This window comes from Acartia tonsa, chromosome 13, assembly GCF_053477335.1.
Source record: "Acartia tonsa isolate MP-2025a chromosome 13, ASM5347733v1, whole genome shotgun sequence".
Taxonomy (NCBI): Eukaryota; Metazoa; Arthropoda; class Copepoda; order Calanoida; family Acartiidae; genus Acartia; species Acartia tonsa.
This window is the reverse complement of record NC_137272.1, coordinates 7,678,917-7,701,400: the sequence shown is the minus strand read 5'-3', so window position 1 is coordinate 7,701,400 and position 22,484 is coordinate 7,678,917. Positions and strand designations below refer to the sequence as shown.

The following is a 22,484-nucleotide window of genomic DNA, read 5'->3' as shown; positions in this document are numbered from 1 at the left end:
TTGTTAGTGGTCAGTAAGGTCACAGCAAAACCCTTCTCATTTTCATGTCACAGACATTTTGATACAATTGTATATAAATAAAAAATTTTGCGTAGCGCAGCTATTCTACCTATACTTTGAGACAGGGTTGTATTGTAATATTAAGAATGTCTGCCAGAGATCTAGCCTTGATCTCGGCAGAGCTCAGGAGGATTGAGTTAGCAGAGAGAGGAGATATGGAAGAGAAGGAGGAGGTACGTTCATACTTAATCATTAGCAAGAGATTTAAAAACCCCAATGGTCTATTATACAAAATAATCTGTTTAACTTAGAAGAAATTTTATATTTAGTCTTATATGATACCTAATAGATATAGTAGATCTAGATGGTAAATCTAACTCAATAATCCGCCCAGTTTATAGAGATGTTTCTAGCAGACTACATAATTAAAAAATAGACTTAAGATTTAGTCCAATAATACAAGCGACGCATTATTTAGACGATATAGGTAATCTCCTAAAGAAAAGAGTATGATTTTCATTTGCTTCGCTTCTTTTCTATGGATGTGGGAATCCCTGTTTTTATTCAACTTATTTTTATGAGGGAGGGAGGAGACATTGTTCTCTAAATTACACTGGTATCCAACCTACCACGTTAACTTATTCGTTGGTTCAAAAGTTGTGGGTGTTTTTATTGAGTTTTCATTGGTTGGTTCCAGGCAAGTAGAAAGGTGGTGTCTATACTTTTCATTCAATAATTGTAATACCTACAGAAGGGATAATTTTTATATTTAACATCTTCGGGAGTGAATATTGATTTATTGTCTATTGTCTTATCCCTTAGGATACCAGTGCTGTTACGCAATTCAAGTGGCATCTATGATCTAACTTTACATTTTAGGTTGGATTGTTGGATCTGCCAGATCATATCCTGGTGGACATCCTGTTCCTCTTGGATCCGGACTCCAGAGAGAATGCCTTGGCCGCCAGCGAGAGATTGAACTACATTTGGGAAGAGGTTAGTGTTATGTCTAACCCTTGTGGGAGGCTTTAATCTTGCGGGAGCTACCTTGATGAACCTCTTATAACCTAAACTACTTTAAGGCAAAATACTAACACACGAAAAATTATCCCTCCCATCAACTTATTTACAAATTATTTCAATATTTGGAGGGGGGGGGGAGTTCTGTGCTCGGTAGGAACTTTGAGGTAAACTGCCCACTTCTCTAAATTTATCACAATTTATAAGAATAGTGTCTTCCATAGCACTGAACTATTATTGAGGGTTAAATTTAGTTTACCTACCTAAGAATAAAGAAAAATTATTTAGAAGAGTGGCTAAAAAATAGCTTAAAACCTGCCCAGGGCCAATTGAACTAAATTTGAATCGATATTGCTGAAATGAAAACTAATCTTGCCTACTATGTGCTTCTTCAAATTCAACAAAATTGAATAGTGTTGTAAATGTCGTCTTTTCATCATGAAACTTTAAATGAGTCATACTTTTATAGTTTTGAAATTGCACCATATTACTTTCATATTTAAGAGATAATAAAAAAATGTTTTGTTGTCTTTAGTTAAAAAGTTCTATGCTTACAAGAAGCATAGATTATGAGTTATTAGAATATTTACTGAAAATTACATCATGGCTTATCAAGCTATTTATGAATTTGGTAAATTATATTTTTTAGAGCTTGTATCGATGGTTTTTTTTATAATTTAAAGTGTCTATCTTAAAGATTATCTCAGTAGGTAGTCATTTAAGAAAGATGATTTTTTTTTTGTTAAGATTACCGGCGTTTCCCTCAAAGTGCCTTGTTCGGCACAGGTCCCCCTCCCTTTAAAAAAAATAAATTGAAAATAAAGAAGGTGAAGGGTTGGTTTTTCGTTTATGACTTCAGGTCAGGTAGGAATACGGCACCGCATTATAGCAAATTGTGATTTACTCAGCTGCTATTTGAGATTAAAACTTGAAATTTGTTGTAATTAACTTCTGACTATCTTATACCTTAATTGTATTTGATGTTAATGTATCTGTTCTTTACTTCAATGGAAATTGAAATAATCTATTATTATTTTAGAATGTTGTTATGGAGACGGAGAATAAAGACGAGAACGACAACTATTTGAAACTAGGTAAAATATTTATAGCAAAAATTAGTAGTTTTATTAGATATGAAACTAATGGCTTTGCCCCATGAGAGGAGAAATCAAGGGAAATTGCACCACATGATACCCAATAGTTTTTTTTGAGTTAAGGGTTGTCCCTTTCGTTAAGAAATAGCTTAAAACCACTGCAGGACCAGTATCGATAGAGTAGAGGGTAGAGACCAAGCGGTTACCGAGATCTTAAGACGAACGGCTATTTTGAATTATAGATTAACTTTTGGCTTTATTTTTGAGGGGAGGGATTGAGGCAGAAAATAGCTTAAAGCTATTCCTTTACAAATAAGAAGCTTCCCTGAATTGGAGAACCCCAACGGACAGATCAAAAAGCTTTTTACTTATATTATAGTTAAATATAAGGTTTATACCAGTTTGGCTCGGAACCAGTTCTAATCCAGCGGATATTAATCGGTTTCGAAGCTAACGGGGAAAATATTTTATTTGTATTTAGACTACCTGCCAGTAGATGTTCTGTTGTGTGTATTCAAATACTTGGATATCAGATCTTTGGGTAGAGTTGCCCAGGTATTACTTGATAGAGACTAGATAGATAGACAGACAGACAGACAAGAAAGACTGACAGACAGACATTAGATGACCTGTTATGTGTATTCAAATATTTAGATATCAGATCTTTGGTAGGAGTTGCTCAGGTATTATTATTGATTGATTGATCAGCGAAAGTTTCTTAGTGTTTGGAATTATTATGTCATGAGCAGGACAAGGCACTTTTGTACAGCATGACCCTCGAAAAAGTATTTTTAAGCATCTGCAGCCTATATTTCTCAATAAAATATTAAAAGATTCATATGTACTTGTTCTCTATAATTTTCTACATAAAAGGATATCAAAATATTTTTTTTACATCAATTAACAGCCGAGATTTTTAAAGCCAAAGTTTGGAAAAAGTGCTTGAGAAACTGGATATTGCTAAATATTTCTTAGTTTTTTATTAGTATATTACTTTTTATCAACCAGTTAAAAAACAATTAAGAAAGAAGAGCAAGTTTACAATTGATACTTTTTTTATTGCATTAAAAAACGTTACTTTTACATATAAAAAACTACTTTTTAAATTTTACTGAATACATTTTTCTTATAACCATTTTCCCTCAAATCTTATAATATCTCCCACTTATTAATATGACCTTAAATAAACCCCTCCCCAATTTATGCTCATTACCAGAAGGATTAGCGCCACCTTTACCAATAAATTCACGCCCACTCATCAAATTAATCTAAGACACATAAAAATCATTTCAATTGTTAAATGTTTAATAAAAGTTTGTAGCTGTAACTTTTTGGTTTTTTAACTTATTTTGATAAAATAAAAAGTGTTTGATTTCTGTTTATGTAAACTTTCAATTTGCTACTAGGGTAAGGGGGGGGAAATTTTGTTTTTTTTTTCGGTTTTTTTTGAAAAAAAATGGGGTAAATATTAATATTTTCAAATGAAACCAAGACCAGTAGAAAGCTTACGGAAAGGACTATCAGGTCCTAAAAGGACATTATCCTAGGACTTTTAGAAGTTGGCCGAAATTGACCGCAAAAAAGTTACCAATATTTCCCCACCACCGGGGGAAATATCGGTAATTTTTTTCAACCTAAAAAAAATCGATGAAAAACGGCCAAACGGACAGTCGAACATAAATAATCATAATTAGTATAGGTTATAGGGATTATCCACAAAAAGTTTCATAATGATCGGACTATTCCTTCTATGTTAAAAATGAATTTTTTTGAAAGACGCGAATTTTCGATTTTTTTTTTGAAAATTTTTTTTTAAAAAACTTAAAATTAATATAAGAAAAAAACGTATTTTATTACTTTTTAGGACTGATCCTAAAAAAGCTCACATTGAACTATAGATTTAGCCCAAAAAACATGAAAATTGATTAAAAATTGACCTCAAAAATTGAATTTGAAGCAAAAGTGTCATCTTTGCAAAAAATCTTGACTACATTTTAACCTTAAAAAAATCGATGAAAAAAGGCCAAACGACCAAACAAGCGTAATAAATCATAATTAGTATAGGTGATTGGGATTAACCACAAAAAAATTCATAAAGATCGGACTATTCCTCCTATGTCAAAAATATTTTTTTTAAAGGACCAGAAATTTTGATTTTTTCCTCGCAAAATTTTGATTCAAAAAATAAAATTAATTTTTTTTTGTTTTTTATCTGTTCTATTCATTTTTAGGCCTAATTCTTAAAAAGTCCATATGGAATAATCAGGGTGCCGGAGCCGTATAATTTTGATGCGGCTCCGGCTCCGCGGAGCCGTATTTGGAAATACGGCTCCGGCTCCAGCTCCGGCTCCGGCTCCTACCTTAAAATTAATATATCAATTTTTTTTCATTATTGAATTTGATAAAATAAAATAAATAATATAAAATATTTTGCTTTTATTTGATTAAAGCTATATAGAAGTAGAAGGATGTGTGTCTATTTGTTAAGTAACAATAGTTTTTCAGTTTATTATATGGAAATAGACCATTGCCAAATTATAATATTACTTTAAAAAATCATTTTTAGCTAGTCCGGAGCCGGAGCCGTTTTTAACGAAAAATACGGCTCCGGATCCGGCTCCACCAAAAATGTTGCTGCTCCCGGCTCCGGCTCCAGAACACTGGGAATAATAGATTTGACAAAAGAAAACATGAAAACATGACCTTAAAAGTTGAATTTTAATTTCTTTTGAAATTACCAATTTTTCCCCCGGCGCCAACTTTGGTCATTTTTTAAAAAAATATTAACCCGATTTTAAAGCTCTCAACGGATTTGGAAAAAGCGGGCAATTTCTAGTTCAAAAAGTTTTTCAGATCAGCTCTAGGTCTTACCAATTTTTGTGTAGGTCGATCTTTACACACCTACTAAAAAATTTTTGGAAAAAAAAAATTTTTCGTCCGACTTTGAGACCCAATAGGGTAACGCGGGGTAATTCCGGTCAATTTTTTTCTTCAACTTAAAAAAAAACATACTTCCCAAAAACTTTTTCCGGTTTTTAAGAGTGCAAATGAACGATATGGCAATAACGAAGAAGCCTGTCTTGGTCCCATTAAGATCTCGCAACTAGAAGTCGGTCAAAAATCGGTTTAAAGGGCGGCGGTTGGCCTATACCGGAATAGCCCCACCGGTGGGGCTATTTCGGTCAGTTGACTTTGGGGGGGTGGAACACCCTCTTAAAGTATTTTTTTTTTTTAATTTTAAACTATGAGTAGAAAGCTGTGGTCATTAGCTTTCTAACAGTACTAGTCGCATGCAGATCAGACAATTTTTTGACAACATTTTCCCCATTTTAAAAAAGTCGGTAAAATCGCAAAAAAAAACATCAATTTTTTTCATGCAAACTTTTTTAAAAAAATCATACTTTTTATTATATGATTAGGGTTTTTTAAGCTTTATACATAAATTAGAGGCAATTTCTGATTCGCAGGTCTTGGAATTTCTTGAAAAAAGTGATTTTTTCCAAAAAAAATTTTAATTTTAAAAATCCTGCCAGTTTTGACAGCAGTTTTTGATACAATTTTTCTTGTCTCAAATTGGCTAGGATTGACCTACAAGGGTGGTTAAGGTGTCTAAAGATGCAAAATTACATGCCTGACAATTAACTCGAAATGATATGGGGTCTAACTCTAATATTTCAACACATTTTATGCAACAGGAATTTTGAAAATGCAAAATTTTGAATATGTACTCTAAATCTTGGAGATAGAACCCATATCCTGGGGAGTTTTTGTTAGGACATGCAAAGAGCTTTCTATAGACACCTTAAACACCTTTCTAGCTTAATCCTAGCCGATTTGACATAAAAAATCCAAACCGCGCAAAAATCGCGAACACCCTCTTATACGAAAAAGATGTAAGAGTTTCATATGGAATTTAAAATCTTCTAGCGGTCTTTCTATTAGACATACCCCTTCTTACATGAGCCAATGCAGCTGATACATCTTCAGGCAAATATTTAAGGCGTTCCTTTGGGTGATATACTCTTCCCATTACTATAAAAATGTGTCTGAAAAATTTTAAATGTCTTTACAATTTGAAAAGCTTAGGCAACAAAACATGACATAATACAAGCAGTAAAATGACTAATAATGTACATCTAACAACAGGCAAGGGAAGGTTAAAGCCTTTGTCATGCATTGAGGTTGTTCATGCTTCCAGATCACCTGAAAAACAAGGATGACAACATCCATAAGTAGCGAAGCACAAACAATTAAATAAGAATTTAGATATTAGTTGTCAAAAGCAATGTATATTAGGAAAAAATTACGAAACCTTTTCAACATTTTTTTAAATTTCTTAATATTTATATTTCAGTACTATGATAAACTGACTGATGGTTAAAGTAAATTGCATAGTGGATGCTCAAAACAACGGGAAATTTGATTTTGATATGTTTAACTACAAAAATTTAAAAAAACGGACCATAAACACCAAAGATATTAAGAAAAATGTAAAAAATATAAAAATAGCTAAAAACCTGAAAAAAGGCAATTCTGACCGTCATAGTTGTTTTCTTTAAACGATAGAAAATTTAATTTTGATATCTATAACTGAAAAAATTTTGGAAATCGGACCATAAACACCAAAGGTATGGAATAAAATGTGAAAAATTCAAAAATAGCTTAAAACCGGCTTAAAGACAGTCTGACCATCACAGTTGTTTTCTTAAATCGACAGGAAATTAAATTTTGATATCTTTAACTGAAAAAATTTTAGAAATCGGACCATAAACACCAAAGGTATGAAAGAAAATGTGAAAAATACAAAAATAGCCTAAAACCTGCTTAAAGATAGTCTGACCGTCATAGTTGTTTTCTTAAATCGACAGGAAATTAAATTTTGATATCTTTAACTGAAAAAATTTTGGAAATCGGACCATAAACACCAAAGATATGGAGAAAAATATGAAAAACACAAAAATAGCCTAAAACCTGCTAAAAAGCGGTCCGACCGCCATTGATGTTTGATAGTTAATTGTGCTCCTTAATAATAGGAATGTTGTCAAAAAATTTCAGCCTTTTATCTTTTATAGGAGCCGAGAAATTTACGTTTCCCCCAAACTAAGACGGACGGACAGACGGACAGACGGACGGACAGACGGACGGACAGACGGACATTTCAAATTATAGAGTAGCTTCGCTACTAAAAAGTTAGGGTATTATAAATTTATAAATACAGTAATAAAAAAAAAGTAAAAAAAGTGACCGGAATAGACCATATTTTTGAGACGAAAAAAAAATTATGAAAAAATCAAGTTAGAACAACGCCTCCAATTGCAAACGATAAATCAATGCCATATCTTTCATTTTACAAAAACCCGCGGGTCAATAGGACTTACCATTTTTTCACAATTTTAGGTTGAACATGGCCTATTTTGAAATTTTTTTTTTGCAAATTTTTTGCAACTTTTTGAGGGCAAAAAAATCATAGAAGGAGTGATCTGACAAAAATTTGCTGATGTAAGAAATGAAAGTATAGGCAATAAACTACAACTTTGCTTTTCTGAAGATCTCTCGCAAACGTTTAGAACACCGTTAAAAAACGGTTTTAAAAAAGTTAGTCGAGTGACCGGAATTAGACCCCCCTACCGCATTTACCCCGCGTTACCCTAAGTACCCTTAATATTCATCTCACAAAAAATTCATTTTATACTTTTTTGTAGGCAATTTAATAAGGAACAAATTTGCTTTCATGTTTTTTTCTGTCATTTGAAAGGAACATGGAGAAAAAGGTCATTTAATGAAGGTAGGTCGAAATTACCGAGAATAGCCCCTTACCGAAACTTCCCCCCCCTTACCCTATTTTTTATAGGATTTCTTTCTGTAAGGGTATTTTTGCAATTTACACTAATCTAAAAATGCCTTTTAGATCAAGTGAAAAAAGTGCTTTCAGCATGAAATAAATTTCTTGGAATCATCTTTATATAAGTTTTATAAAAAGTCTTGAAATTATGAGGAAAACACGTCATTTCACTTTAAAAAAACATTTTTCTTGAAAAGTTACTTTTTCCTCAGCCACTTTTTCAAAACTTTGGCTCTAAAAATCTCAGCTGTTAATTGATGTAAAAAAAATATATTTATATCTACTTAGGTGGAAATCTACAGAGAACAAGGACATATACATTTTTTGATAATTAATTGAGAAATATGGGCTGCAGATGCTTAAAAATACTTTTTCGAGGGTCATGCTGTATATCCACCAGAGGGCCAGATCAAGCTTAACGTTCAAGCACATTATGACTTGACCCGCTATCACACGAGAGCTCCTCATTATTATCTCACCCTCGCCGAGTATAGCCTTGTCTGTTGACCACTTGTCTGTCATAGAGATTAAACCAATCTTTTTTCTCATAGGTATGCCGGCAATTCCGTACCTTGGCCTATACAGAATCATTGTGGGTGCGTGGAGCGGCCAGAGCATTGGCCAGCAACCAGCTACATCCAGACAGCAGGAGCAAATCACAGGTAAGTGGACCTTGCTTTCACACAAACTACCTTGTCGAGCACTGATGTCTCTACCCTCTATTTAAAAGAAATTAAATGGACATTAATGAGGAGGTACCTAGTTTTTTATATGTTTGTTTATTACTTTAAATCAGTTTCGGCAAGGTTTTTATTTGGTACTGGGTTAGGACACTGCAAGTATATGCCACGCAGGGGTTAGCTATATAAAAATTACTCGTCTTTATTTCAATTTTTGACAATTACGGGGGTGTTATCAATAATTAATAAGTTAAAGCATAATATTTTTTCATCTAATCCATCTCTACTTTTTATTATTGTCAATTTTACTAGCTAGGGAGGGGACATTGGACTGTAAATGTTATCTCATTCGTTGTTTAAAAACTTGAGATACTTTCTGCTGTTGTACAATATCTTTAAACTTTTTAGGCAAGATTAACAGCTCGAGATAGAGTGAGAATTGGCTTGGCATGGAAGAAAGGAGAATGTATAGAAAATATCCTTACGGTTCATAATATCAAATATATGCCAAGGTATCATATCTATCTAACTATCTAGCCATCTATCTAGCTATCTATCTATCTAACTATCTATCCATTTGACTGAAGCAAGGAAAATATCTTGACTGTTCACAATATAAAATATCTGCCAAGGTATCATATCTATCTGCCATCTATCTATCTATCTATCTGACTAACTATATATCATTATCCATTTGACATAAGCAAGGAAAATTATCTTGACTGTTCACAATATCAAATATATTTGACAAGGTATCTTATATACCTAACTGACTATCTATCTGATATTCTAGCTTTGAATGTAATTATATTTTTTCATTATAATAAGTAGGGTTGGGCCGGATACTTTTTTGGCCGGATACCGGATATCCGGCTGATTTCAAACGCCGGATATCCGGTAACCGGCCGGATATCCGGCTAATGCCGGATATCCGTCAAATATCCGGTTATCCGGCCAAATTACCGGATATCCGGCCGGATAACCGGCCAAATTACCAGATACTAAAGTAGCAAAAAAAAATTTCTTCAGAAATCTTATAGGTATAAATTTACATAAAGTTAAACTTGTTCAGAAAAAATGTTCTTCTAGCTTCAATAATAAGAAAATTATAACCATTTAAAATATTAAAAGCAGAGATTTTTGGTGTAAAGTATAAAAAATTATAGAGCCGGATATCCGGCCAGATATTGAAAATGGCCGGATATCCGGCCACACCGGATATCCGGCCCAACCCTAATAATAAGGTTGGTAATTATTTTTTTTACTTCTTCTTGAAAAACAAAACAAAAAAATCTTTTTGTCTCAAAAGAACCGCCTTTAAAAGTTTTAAATCAAATTTGCAGTCGATATACCTATTTAGTAGGTAATTTGTTGTCTATCTGTCTGCCAAAATATCTGGATGTATGATTTGAGTATCTTTGCTATTTACAATTGTTCTTGGTTTATTAAATAGTATTAAGACACAATTTTCTGGCTATCTTTTTTTTTCTTTTAAAAGGAATAGATTTTAATGTAATATAGGTAATATTGTAGGAGACAAGTTTTGGGTGTCCTGGGGTCGAACTATCTATCTATCTAACTATCTATATATCTAACTATCTATCTATCTAACTTTCTATTTATCTAACTATCTATCTATCTAACTATCTATCTAGGTTGCAACTGCAACGAGACAAGCTATGGGTGTCCTGGGGTCGAACTATCTATCTATCTATCTATCTATCTATCTATCTATTATCTAACTATCTATCTATCTAGGTTGCAACTGCAACGCGACAAGCTATGGGTGTCCTGGGGACGAACAATCTGGTGTCATCCAAGGGTGAAGAATGGCGCCATCAGATCTACTACAACCAAGGTTGGAATTCTTAAAGTAGTAAGGTTTTTCTATCTGTAGGTAAAGATTTCGATAACTGCAGCACCTCTGGGTTCTTCATTTTATTGAGCATTACTTAGGTTTTGCGAAGGTTGTAGAGTCAGACTACAAAGGGGGTATTTTTTTCTGCTTATTTAAAAGAGGTATGTGTTCTAAAACTTGAAAACAGGATTAGAACTTCAAAATTTGGCATGGCAGTTACTCTAATGGGGTACAAAATGGAATTCGTTTTTGCTTTTTCTTGCTAAAGGGGGGGGGGGGGTGAGTAATGACATCTAAACTTTAACCGTGAGCAAAATGGTCTAATATGGAGCTAGATTCTTGAAACTTTGTACATAAGCCAAGTCCTATAGGGTAACGCGGGGTAAATGCGGTAGGGGGGTCTAATTCCGGTCACTCGACTAACTTTTTTAAAACCGTTTTTTAACGGTGTTCTAAACGTTTGCGAGAGATCTTCAGAAAAGCAAAGTTGTAGTTTATTGCCTATACTTTCATTTCTTACATCAGCAAATTTTTGTCAGATCACTCCTTCTATGATTTTTTTGCCCTCAAAAAGTTGCAAAAAATTTGCAAAAAAAAAATTTCAAAATAGGCCATGTTCAACCTAAAATTGTGAAAAAATGGTAAGTCCTATTGACCCGCGGGTTTTTGTAAAATGAAAGATATGGCATTGATTTATCGTTTGCAATTGGAGGCGTTGTTCTAACTTGATTTTTTCATAATTTTTTTTTCGTCTCAAAAATATGGTCTATTCCGGTCACTTTTTTTACTTTTTTTTTATTACTGTATTTATAAATTTATAATACCCTAACTTTTTTTTCAGGTGATCTGGAAGCATGAACAACCTCAATGCATGACAAAGGCTTTAACCTTCCCTTGCCTGTTGTTAGATGTACATTATTAGTCATTTTACTGCTTGTATTATGTCATGTTTTGTTGCCTAAGCTTTTCAAATTGTAAAGACATTTAAAATTTTTCAGACACATTTTTATAGTAATGGGAAGAGTATATCACCCAAAGGAACGCCTTAAATATTTGCCTGAAGATGTATCAGCTGCATTGGTTCATGTAAGAAGGGGTATGTCTAATAGAAAGACCGCTAGAAGATTTTAAATTCCATATGAAACTCTTACATCTTTTTCGTATAAGAGGGTGTTCGCGATTTTTGCGCGGTTTGGATTTTTTATGTCAAATCGGCTAGGATTAAGCTAGAAAGGTGTTTAAGGTGTCTATAGAAAGCTCTTTGCATGTCCTAACAAAAACTCCCCAGGATATGGGTTCTATCTCCAAGATTTAGAGTACATATTCAAAATTTTGCATTTTCAAAATTCCTGTTGCATAAAATGTGTTGAAATATTAGAGTTAGACCCCATATCATTTCGAGTTAATTGTCAGGCATGTAATTTTGCATCTTTAGACACCTTAACCACCCTTGTAGGTCAATCCTAGCCAATTTGAGACAAGAAAAATTGTATCAAAAACTGCTGTCAAAACTGGCAGGATTTTTAAAATTAAAATTTTTTTTGGAAAAAATCACTTTTTTCAAGAAATTCCAAGACCTGCGAATCAGAAATTGCCTCTAATTTATGTATAAAGCTTAAAAAAACCTAATCATATAATAAAAAGTATGATTTTTTTAAAAAGTTTGCATGAAAAAAATTGATGTTTTTTTTTGCGATTTTACCGACTTTTTTAAAATGGGGAAAATGTTGAAAAAAAATTGTCTGATCTGCATGCGACTAGTACTGTTAGAAAGCTAATGACCACAGCTTTCTACTCATAGTTTAAAATTAAAAAAAAAAATACTTTAAGAGGGTGTTCCACCCCCCCAAAGTCAACTGACCGAAATAGCCCCACCGGTGGGGCTATTCCGGTATAGGCCAACCGCCGCCCTTTAAACCGATTTTTGACCGACTTCTAGTTGCGAGATCTTAATGGGACCAAGACAGGCTTCTTCGTTATTGCCATATCGTTCATTTGCACTCTTAAAAACCGGAAAAAGTTTTTGGGAAGTATGTTTTTTTTTAAGTTGAAGAAAAAAATTGACCGGAATTACCCCGCGTTACCCTAGGTAATACATCTAAATGAAAAAATAAGTTTTTTTTTTAATTTAGGTAAGAAAACCCTGCTGAAATGGGAACCTAATAAAAAACAATTAAAGAAAAGTTTCTACATCAAAATAGACCAAAAAAGGCCTAAAGTCCCATTTCCGCAGGGTTTTTCGTACCTAACCTATCCTAAAAAAAAACTTTTGATTTTTTTTTCTCATTTAGATGTAGTAACTATAGGACTAGGCTTATGTACCAAGTTTCAAGAACCTAGCTCAATATTTAGACCATTTTGCTCACGGTTTAAGTTCAGATGTCATTACGCCACCCCTTCCCCTTATAAGCTTCAAAACAGCTTTTCCGCAGAGTTTTTCTTACCTAACCTAACCTAAAAAGTAAAATTTTTGGATTTTTTTGCCATTTAGATGTAATACCTATAGGACTAGGCTTAAAATTCAAGTTTCTAGCTTGATATTTAGACCATTGCAATGTACCATAGTACATCTAAACTTAACCAATGCATTGTTTAAGTTTAGATGTCATTTTTGTATCAATTTAGAAAATTTTATTATTTTCCAAAAAAGTTGACCTAATATTTGCACTCAACTCAACCAAAAAAATGCACGTGTATAAGGTGAAAAAGTGTTTTTCAATAAAAGTTTGTCTCAAATGCTACTAAGAATTGTACAATATTATTATACATCTATACACGAAAAAATTTTATCTCAGATGTTGCGAGGCCCAAAAGATGACGTCAGTAGCTTTGTGGTGAACGAGAGCGCCGGCGTATTGGTTTGCGGGGCCCGCGACAAGTCAATCTTCGGGTGGGACACCAAGACCGGCGAATTCCTGTTCTCCCGCCGTTACTGCCACGCCATGGAGGTGTCGGCAGTGGACACCGCCGGCTACGGCGGCAGTATTGTGGTCAGTGGGTCCAGGGATGCGACTGTGGCCGTATGGGCCAGGGAAATGGAAAAGGGAAACTCGCTTCTGTTGGCTAATCAGGTATTAGGCAGGGATCTAAAGGGATAAGACAATGGCCGGCTAATTGATGTACATATTATCCAATGTTAAATACACAAAATTACCCCTTCTGTAGATTACAATTAGTGGTTAAAACGTATGGACACCAATTTAATAAACCAGCAAATCAAAATTCATTAAGTCCCCAAAGTTGTTAAGCCAACGAACAAGAAAACGTTTTTATAAAAATTTTGAGACTTGTGTAATAAACAGTCCATTGTCACCTATCTCTCTCTCTCTCTGGGTATAAGGACTAAGTTAGATTCATATTGTTTATAATATTACCAGGGATCTTTAGGTATAAACAATGGACGATGGATTGATATACATCCCCAATGTTGATAAACTAAACTGCCTCTTCTGTTGGTAGCTTAAACTTATTTATTGAAAAGTTTGGACACTACTAGTTGAGACCAAAAATTTAATTTCCCTCCTTAAATTATATTACTAAAATATTTATATATCACCAAGGAAAAAATAATTAAAAATCAAATGATTCTTAAAAACATGCTAAAACTAGTTAATTTTTGAAAAAGTGATTCTTATCTATTATTCTTATCCTAACTATTTATTCATATTGATATAGGTGAATGTTGGAGATAGAGTGTGGAGTATTGGAATTTGTCAGGTGAGGATTATTTAAATCACTTTAGAATATCTACTAGGAATATTTTTATCAGGGATCTAAAGGGATAGGACAATGACCGATAAATTGATGTACATCCACAATGATAACACTATAAATTATCCCTTCTCTAGATTATAATTATTGGTTGATTGAAACGTTAGAACACTGAACTTAATACCTAAACAAACCGTTTATAATTGACTTAAAGTCCCCAAAGTTGTTAAACCAACCAATAAGAAAACGTTCATGTAAGACTTTGGGGACTTGTTTAATAAACAGCCCATTGTCCCCCCTCTCTCTCTGTATTTCATAGGTCTTTTTGTCTGAGTGAAGAATCTCAGAAATCTGATCAATTTCATTTTTCTGTGGTTTCCCTGAAAGTTCCTAGTCGAGCACAGTACTCCCCGCTTCTTATTTAAAATAAATCCTTATAATAAAGTAACATGATATTTTTGTGTTTTTACCGCAGAATCTCAAAAACTTCTGACTCGATATTTTATTTTAAAAATTGAAGAAAAAAAATGGAAGGGGCGAATTCAACTTCTCACCACATCAAAATGCCCCATGGAACGTAGCCGCGAGTAAATAGATAACTATATACTGGATGATGTTTAAATAACTTGATTCTATATTTAGGATACTGGTATAACAGCAGTGGGAACAGGGGCGAGGTTTGGAACCCCACCCCTCAGGCTTATGGATCTGGGTACAGGGCAAATATTTCTGGACATGGGGGCAAATCTCAAGAATGGCGCAGGTATGCAGTGCAGTGGAGGGTACATTAAAACTGTAAATTACACTTAAAATCACAGTTTTTAACCACTTTTTCTTATCTATTGGTCTAAAATAATAAAAGTATTTCTATTAATTTTTGATTGGTTGGTGTCCTACCTTTTGTGTTTACCTAAACTTTTAGTTCAGTAGGTAGTTTTGATCTAAAGAAGTTTTAGAATGGAAATTTTATTTTTTTTGTTGTTGATATTATACCTTATCTGTTTAGGAATGTTAGACAGACACTCAGTTTCTGAAAGGAAATATGATTCTATCTTGTGGATATACCTTATCTGTTTAGGAATGTTGAACACACAGTTTCTGAATGGAAATATGATTCTATCTTGTGAATATTATACCTTATCTGTTTAGGAATGTTGGACACTCAGTTTCTGAATGGAAATATGATTCTATCTTGTGGATATTATACCTTATCTGTTTAGGAATGTTGGACACACAGTTTCTGAATGGAAATATGATTCTATCTTGTGGATATTATACCTTATCTGTTTAGGAATGTTGGACACACAGTTTCTGAATGGAAATATGATTCTATCTTGTGGATATGATACATGTGCTAGACTTTGGGATACGAGGTTAGTTTCATTTTGTAAGTAATCACGAAACCTTTCACGCATATTTTTTTATTTTCAATATTTGAATTTTTTAGCATGACTGACTGGCTGACTGGACGCTCATTGGTATAGGGAATGTTCTTTTTTGTGTGTGTGTGGGGGGGGGGGGTGTTTTTTGTAGGGGCTATATCTCTTTGGAGGGTAAAGGTACCCTCCCCCAAGTTAGTAATCCCCAGAACCTTTTGAGAAGCTACATAGTAAAGGAAAACCATGTCGGTTAGCGGTCAGCTAGATTTTTCGGTACAAACAGACTGTCAGACATCATATTACTATTATAAAAGGACGATGTTTAAGTTTCTTCTTAATTTTCTAGAACTGGAAGATGTGTAACGTACTGGATGGAACCATATGATGAGACCGTCTATAGTTTGGGTACTGATAAAGTTAACACCCTGATCACTGGCACTAGTATGTATGGCAGGGTTAGAGTCTGGGATATGAGGTAAATATATCTATATCTGTATGTCTGTGTCTGTTTGTCTGTCTGTCTGTAAGATTAACACCCTAATCACTGGCACTAGTATGTATGGCAGGGTTAGAGTCTGGGATATGAGGTAAATATTTATCTGATAGTGTTGTCTGTCTGTGTCTGTCTGTGTCTGTCTGTTTGTCTGCCCGTCTGTCTGTAAGGTTAACACCCTGATAACTGGCACTAGTATGTATGGTAGGGTTAGAGTCTGGGATATGAGGTAAATATTTATCTGATAGTGTTGTCTGTCTGTGTCTGTCTGTGTCTGTCTGTGTCTGTCTGTGTCTGTCTGTTTGTCTGTCTGTCTGTCTGTCTGTCTGACTGTCTGTAAGGTTAACACCCTGATTACTGGCACTAGTATGTAATGCAGGGTTAGAGTCTGGAATATGAGGTAAATATTTATCTGATAGTGTTGTCTGTCTGTTTGTCTGCCTGCCTGTCTGTCTGTAAGGTTAACACCCTGATTACTGGCACTAGTATGTAATGCAGGGTTAGAGTCTGGAATATGAGCTAATTATTTATCTGATAGTGTTGTCTGTCTGTCTGTCTATATAATCTGTCTGTCTGCCTTGTCTGTAAGGTTAACAATAAATTTTATATGATATGTAATGATCATCTTTCTGAATTGTATGAAACAGCTTTGTGTGTCGCGAAAAAAACATTTGATTTTTTTATTTGATTTAAGGGGGGGAGGGAGTTTTGACACATTTGCGTAAACAGTGAGTATAGGCTTTATCTTTGGACTGAGAGGATAGGTTATTAGGGATAAAATCATTCTTATATGATGGATTTTCCCAAGTTTAAAGATTTTTTGGATAGGCCTCCAAGTTCAGGAGCTGCAGGCCTCCAGGTCCTCTCTGTACTGGTAAAAATTAAAAATTTTTTTTTTTGAAGAGTTAGAAGTCATCTTATGAACCAAAATATGCATTTTTTTCTTCAAATATGTGAATAACATTTAAAAATATGCATATTTTGTTTCATAGGTTGACTTCTAACTCTTCAAAAAAAAAATTTTATTTTATTTTAATACCTAATATGACCCGATTGTTCCTATTTGTTAGTCCAATTTAATGACTAGGGATCTAGATGTTCTACGAAGTTGCGGGTTTCATTACATTTTCACAGTAGCTTTTGAAAGGTTATTTAAGGACGGTTAGGTAAGTGTTAATGATTGCCCCACAGGAAATAGGTCCTACAGGGTTAGAGCCATCCGCAGTGACCAGAAATAGGAGAAAAGCTCAAGTGAAAATACGACTAAATCCAAAACTTCGTTTTCTTTCCATGATCCATTTATTTAATTTTAATTTGTAGGAGTACAAAATCCTTGTACTGCAAGTACTCAACTCCGGCCAGAAGAGGACAGTCAAGCCCAATCTACAGGTATACTTTTTGGTTTCTTTTATTAACCCTAAAATTTATATAAGTTATATAATTGTCATATTATTTGAGTTTTTAATGGCTGATTTCTAGAACATTTTGATACATTTTTATGTCAGCCGTTTTATGTTTGTAAATATTCGTTTGCTATATTATGTTAATCTTTACTTTTTGGGATGTATTCAGGAATATGGTATAGCCAACAAGCGAAATAAATCTAAAATAATATTTAAGGGGTAGATAAAAAGTCGTCGTTACTACGAAGCGCTGCCACTCAAAATCACAAAAAAAACAGCTAAAATTACCAAATATTTTTTTAAAACTAATTCAGGTGTTGGTTCCGGCTTTAGATGTATTACTTAATTTTAACTATTTATCTTATTTCAGTCTTGCTATGGATTCAACAAATGTGTACGTTGCTCTGGACCAATCTCTCAACCATTTCAACTTTAATCATCATCAGTAACATCCTCCTATTAACTATTATTTCAACTTTAATCAACTAAAAGATCACCAATAGTGAGCATAAAATGTTTGAACATTAAGTATTTCCTTATGTATGTATTCCAAGAAAAATAAAGGTTTAGTAAAATGAAGATTAATTCCAGTTTTCCGAAGGTCCGGGCTATAGTGTTAATATTATAATTTTTATTTTATTATTCGTAGAAAATTGTCTTAATTACGATACATGTTTTTCCTTTTTGGCCTAGACAGAGATTATAAAATTTGCAAATAATTTTTGCTCATTATTGATGATTGCTAATAATATATTGGTAATACCTATACAAAACAGCAGAAAAAAAAATAAAAAAGGTAAAAAATAATTTAAACTAAAATTTGCTCTCTTGTATGATTTTGAAAAAAAGTGAGTCTAAACGTACCTATGAAATTCACTTATGGTTTAAAAATAGGTCAAATATTATGATAAAATATTTTTTTAATGATAAACAAATGTAGTTACCCCCTAGCTGAGTCTATTTTCATAATATTTTGCCTATTTTTACACCGCAAAGTGTAATGGCTGTTTTCTTTCAGATTTTCATAAAACTGGTGTGTTATAAAAAATTCTATATATTTTATTGAAGTTAGCCTATGTGTGTAACTCTATTTTATTTTTTTTGCTTTTAAAAATATTTTTGTTTTATGTTTAGAAATATTATAGTATTATGCGTATTATAGTGAGTCAGCACCTTGTATAGGATCGTTTTTTATAAAGCCTTGTGGTGCTTTGCCCTAAAGTGCTTGTTGAGGACTGACCCACCTCTCCCTGTTAAATAAGTTTGGAATTGCTGCGAGGGGGGGGGGGGGAGGGTTGACCATGACCATGCCTAACCCCCACGTGGAGTCCTAACCCTAGCTACTAGCTAGGGCATATTGGTTACCTAGTACCCGCTATGACCTAACCTAACCTGCTCTAAAGTAAACACAAACAAACAAATGAAAAACTGACCTTTCTTCCTTATGATTTTTTAGGGGGGGGGGGGGGGGGCGAGTTTTTGTGCTCAACGGGAACTTTTAGAGAAACCACCTATAATTATCCTTCCTGCGAAAGAGAACAGCCACCCAGAACCAATCCATAATTAGCCAAGTATGTATGTATAGTTATTTATCGCATCGTATTATAGACAGCTTTCCGCGGTTAGTAGAATGAAAAACTATAAGATTAAAACAAGTTTTGTTAACCCAGAGTAACTATAGGCCCGGGCTAACAAAACTGTTGTTAATATTATGATTTTTATTTAAATATTCGTGTAAAATTGTCTTTAATACGTTGCTATACATGATTTCTCAGTATGACTTAGAACCGGTTCTAATCCAGCGGATATTAATCGGTTTCGAAGCCAGACGGGAAAAAATTTTAAGTAGTAGCCAAGAAAATGTTCTTTCATTTCCGCATATGTATTACATTATCACAGTAATCTTAAGGAATAAGACAATGGACGATAGATTGATGTTCTTCTCTAATGATGATAATCAAAATTACCTCTTCTGTTGTTTAAATTTTAGTACAATGTGTCCCCTCCATTCCTTTCATAAGAACTGCAAATTATCCATTGCTCTATACCACTGTTAATTACACTGGTATCCAAAGTTTTACAACTACGTCATTTTATATTGTTAGGTTCTTTACTCAAATTGTGAATGGTTGTTCAAAACTAGTAGTGTCCTAACTTTTCAACCAATAATTTTTATCTAGAGAATGTGCTATTTACTGTCCATTGTCTTATCCCTTAAGATCCCTCATTATCCAACGATATATAATGCTATTAAGTGTTTTTGTAAGAATGAATTTATGATTTGAATGTGATGCTATGCGGAAACGAACTCCCACCACAATCCAAATCTATATATTATAATCACATTTTACACTTTCATGGATATTAGAAAAAAGGTACCAATAATTTTGGTCACACTAAAATTACAAAACCGGACCAGTGACTGACTAGGTCTTGCAGGCTAACAAAATTTATATAATTTTTTTGTCAATTTTTATTATTACCGGTTTATATCCTTTGGTAAAAAAGTAAATTAACTGCAATTTGTTAAGGTCCGGTTTTTAAATTCCTTTGTAACCAAAACTTTTGGTACCTGACTTGTTAGAAATTATTTAAGCAAGAATATTATTGATGTTCTAGTTGAAGATATCAGTTTTTATGATTTAATACATTAGTTTATTTTGATTTAATACATTAGTTTATTTTGATAAATATACGGTATAATGGTCAAAACATAAAACCAAATAATAATATTGAATTAAGAAGGTCATTTTTTCGCGTAATCCCGTAAAGTTGGGCGTTGGGTTGTAGCCAAATGCTCCTATTAAGTATAAAGTGTTCTTAATTATATAACCAAATGTATAAATATGAATTGGTTCATAATTAAGAACAGTTTGACTTAATTAGAGCATTTGACATCAACCCAACAGCTAAGTTTACGGAATTACACAAAAGATTACCCTTTTTTTAAATTTAAAGGGATCAACATTGTGACGATATTGTTAAGATTGTAATAAACTATGTTATTATTGAAAAACAAGAAAAAAAGAACATTTATTCACAATAAATTTTGAAAATAATATACCTATATGAATGTTTTTAGTAGCGAAGCTACTCTATAATTTGAAATGTCCGTCTGTCTTAGTTTGGGGGAAACGTGATTTTCTCGGCTCCTATGAAAAATAAAAGGCTGAAAATTTTTGACAACACTCCCATGATTAAGGAGCCCAATTAACTATAAAATATCAATGGCGGTCGGACCGCTTTTTAGCAGGTTTTAGGCTATTTTTGTATTTTTTACATTTTTCTCCATATATTTAGTGTTTATGGTCCAATTTCCAACATTTTTTTTATTTTTAGATATCAAAATTAAATTTCCTATCATTTCAAGAAAACAACTATGACGGTCAGACTGCCTTTAAGCAGGTTTTAGGCTATTTTTGTATTTTTCACATTTTTATTCATACCTTTGGTGTTTATGGTCCGATTTCCAAAAATTTTTCAGTTATAGATATCAAAATTAAATTTCCCGTCTTTTCAAGAAAACATCAATGGGGCCAGACTGCCTTTTTGCAGGTTTTTGGCTATTTTTATTTTTTTTTCATTTTTCCTCATATCTTTGGTGTTTATGGTCCAATTTCAAAAATTTTTTAGTTAAAAATATCAAAATTAAATTTCGCGTTGTTTTGAGCATCCAGTATGTAATTTACTTTGGCCGTCAGTCTGTTAGTCATAGTACTGATATATAAGTATTAAAAAATTAAAAACAAATGTTGTAAAGGTTTCGTGATTTTTACATGTTTTTGACAACTAATATTTAAATTCTTATACATAATTTTTGTGCTTTGCTACTTATGGATGTTGTCATCCTTGTTTTAGATAAAAACATTCGTTAATTTAACTACATGTATAAGAATCCTAGTATATTTTCAAAACCCGCGGCATTGGCGTAAACGATATCGTGCCTGCAGGAGGGATAGTTTGAACCACGTCGTGTCGTACTAGAGACGTAAAGAAGCAGTGAATTGGCTTATATACAGGCGCAACGCATTACTATGCAGTTAGGACTGTGCACGCCACCGGGTTGGTTGTCAGTTGGATATTACTTTACCAATGATTCTATTATAAGCGGATAATGAGCTAGAAGATGTTTTGAAAACTAAAGTGAACCTTGCTATAACGAGGTAATTAACCAGTATATTCACCAATAAAATTAAGGGGGGAGGGGTTAAGTTCTGACACTTTAACGTAAACATTGATTATAGGCTTTGTCTTTGAAGTGAGAGGATAGATTATTTCACCAAAAAGTTTATTTTTGGGATGTAGTTTTTCTATTTAAAAAAAAATTGGATTTGGCCTCCAGGTTCAGGTGCTGCATGCCTCCAGGTTGTCTCTGGACAGGTAAATAACTCAACTCAACAACTTTCTAGCTCACGGTTGGACCCTCAGATGTAAAAACTTTATTTTAGTGTTTGGCCAAAATGACTTAGCAATTGTATCTGTAAGTACGTCTAATAACACCCTTTGCTATTTTTAAAATCCTAGAAAATTTTTTTTGCAAGAAAATTGCATAAATTCGCAACCTTTTTTAGAACCACTACATAACTCGAGTTTTAAAACTTTTTATATAAAATCCTTTTTACAAAAAATATCAATAATTACTTAAAATTAAACCTGAAAGAAAAAAAATCTCATTACACATGTTAATTTGCATGTTGTAGGTCTTTTTTTGAGGAAAGTATAACTTCCACATTTTTGACAATAATTATATTTTTTTAACATTTCAAAGTAAAATATAATAAAACTTAAACGATTTTTCTTGAATTATCAGTTGAAAATTTCATCAAACATGCAATTTAAGTGATGAAAATTTAATAAAATCATTTTTTGAATGTTTAGAATTACCAATTTTCTACATTTAAAACAAAACGTTAACAAAATTTAAAAACATTTTAACATATAACTTCAAAAATCAATAACATTTTATAAAAAAGATGTTTCAAAAAATAAATCATTAAAAGGTAT

General features: G+C 33.0%; 1 protein-coding gene across 6 annotated transcripts; it reads left to right on the top strand.

Annotated features, from left to right (window-relative positions):
• The first annotated feature begins 77 nt into the window (after positions 1–77).
• Positions 78–20,539, top strand: LOC145304036 (F-box/WD repeat-containing protein 4). 6 transcript variants are annotated; one of them, XR_013873956.1, is made up of 16 exons: positions 78–233; positions 880–996; positions 2,060–2,114; positions 2,596–2,669; positions 8,508–8,618; positions 9,045–9,148; positions 10,395–10,494; positions 13,290–13,565; positions 14,170–14,211; positions 14,848–14,968; positions 15,497–15,578; positions 15,931–16,059; positions 17,398–17,466; positions 17,851–19,855; positions 20,065–20,225; positions 20,439–20,539. XR_013873956.1 is itself a non-coding variant. In XM_080145797.1 (14 exons), the coding sequence occupies exons 1-14, from the start codon at positions 147–149 to the stop codon at positions 17,927–17,929; spliced, it is 1,446 nt and encodes a 481-aa protein (XP_080001923.1). In that variant the 5' UTR covers positions 78–146; the 3' UTR covers positions 17,930–19,929. The 6 variants fall into 6 exon arrangements, 1 of the variants encoding a protein (XP_080001923.1); XR_013873953.1 differs by having other exon boundaries at positions 20,065–20,539; XR_013873957.1 differs by lacking the exons at positions 20,065–20,225; positions 20,439–20,539 and having other exon boundaries at positions 17,851–18,328; positions 19,016–19,929.
• Positions 20,540–22,484: the final 1,945 nt, after the last annotated feature.

What these genes read in the sequence shown, in the direction of transcription:
- LOC145304036 (XM_080145797.1), top strand. Translation starts at nt 147, where the DNA reads ATGTCTGCCAGAGATCTAGCCTTGATCTCGGCAGAGCTCAGGAGGATT. An exon ending in CGCTTCTGTTGGCTAATCAG is followed by an intron (nt 13,566 to 14,169) that starts GTATTAGGCAGG and finishes ATATTGATATAG; the next exon opens with GTGAATGTTGGAGATAGAGT. An exon ending in CAGTCAAGCCCAATCTACAG is followed by an intron (nt 17,467 to 17,850) that starts GTATACTTTTTG and finishes ATCTTATTTCAG; the next exon opens with TCTTGCTATGGATTCAACAA.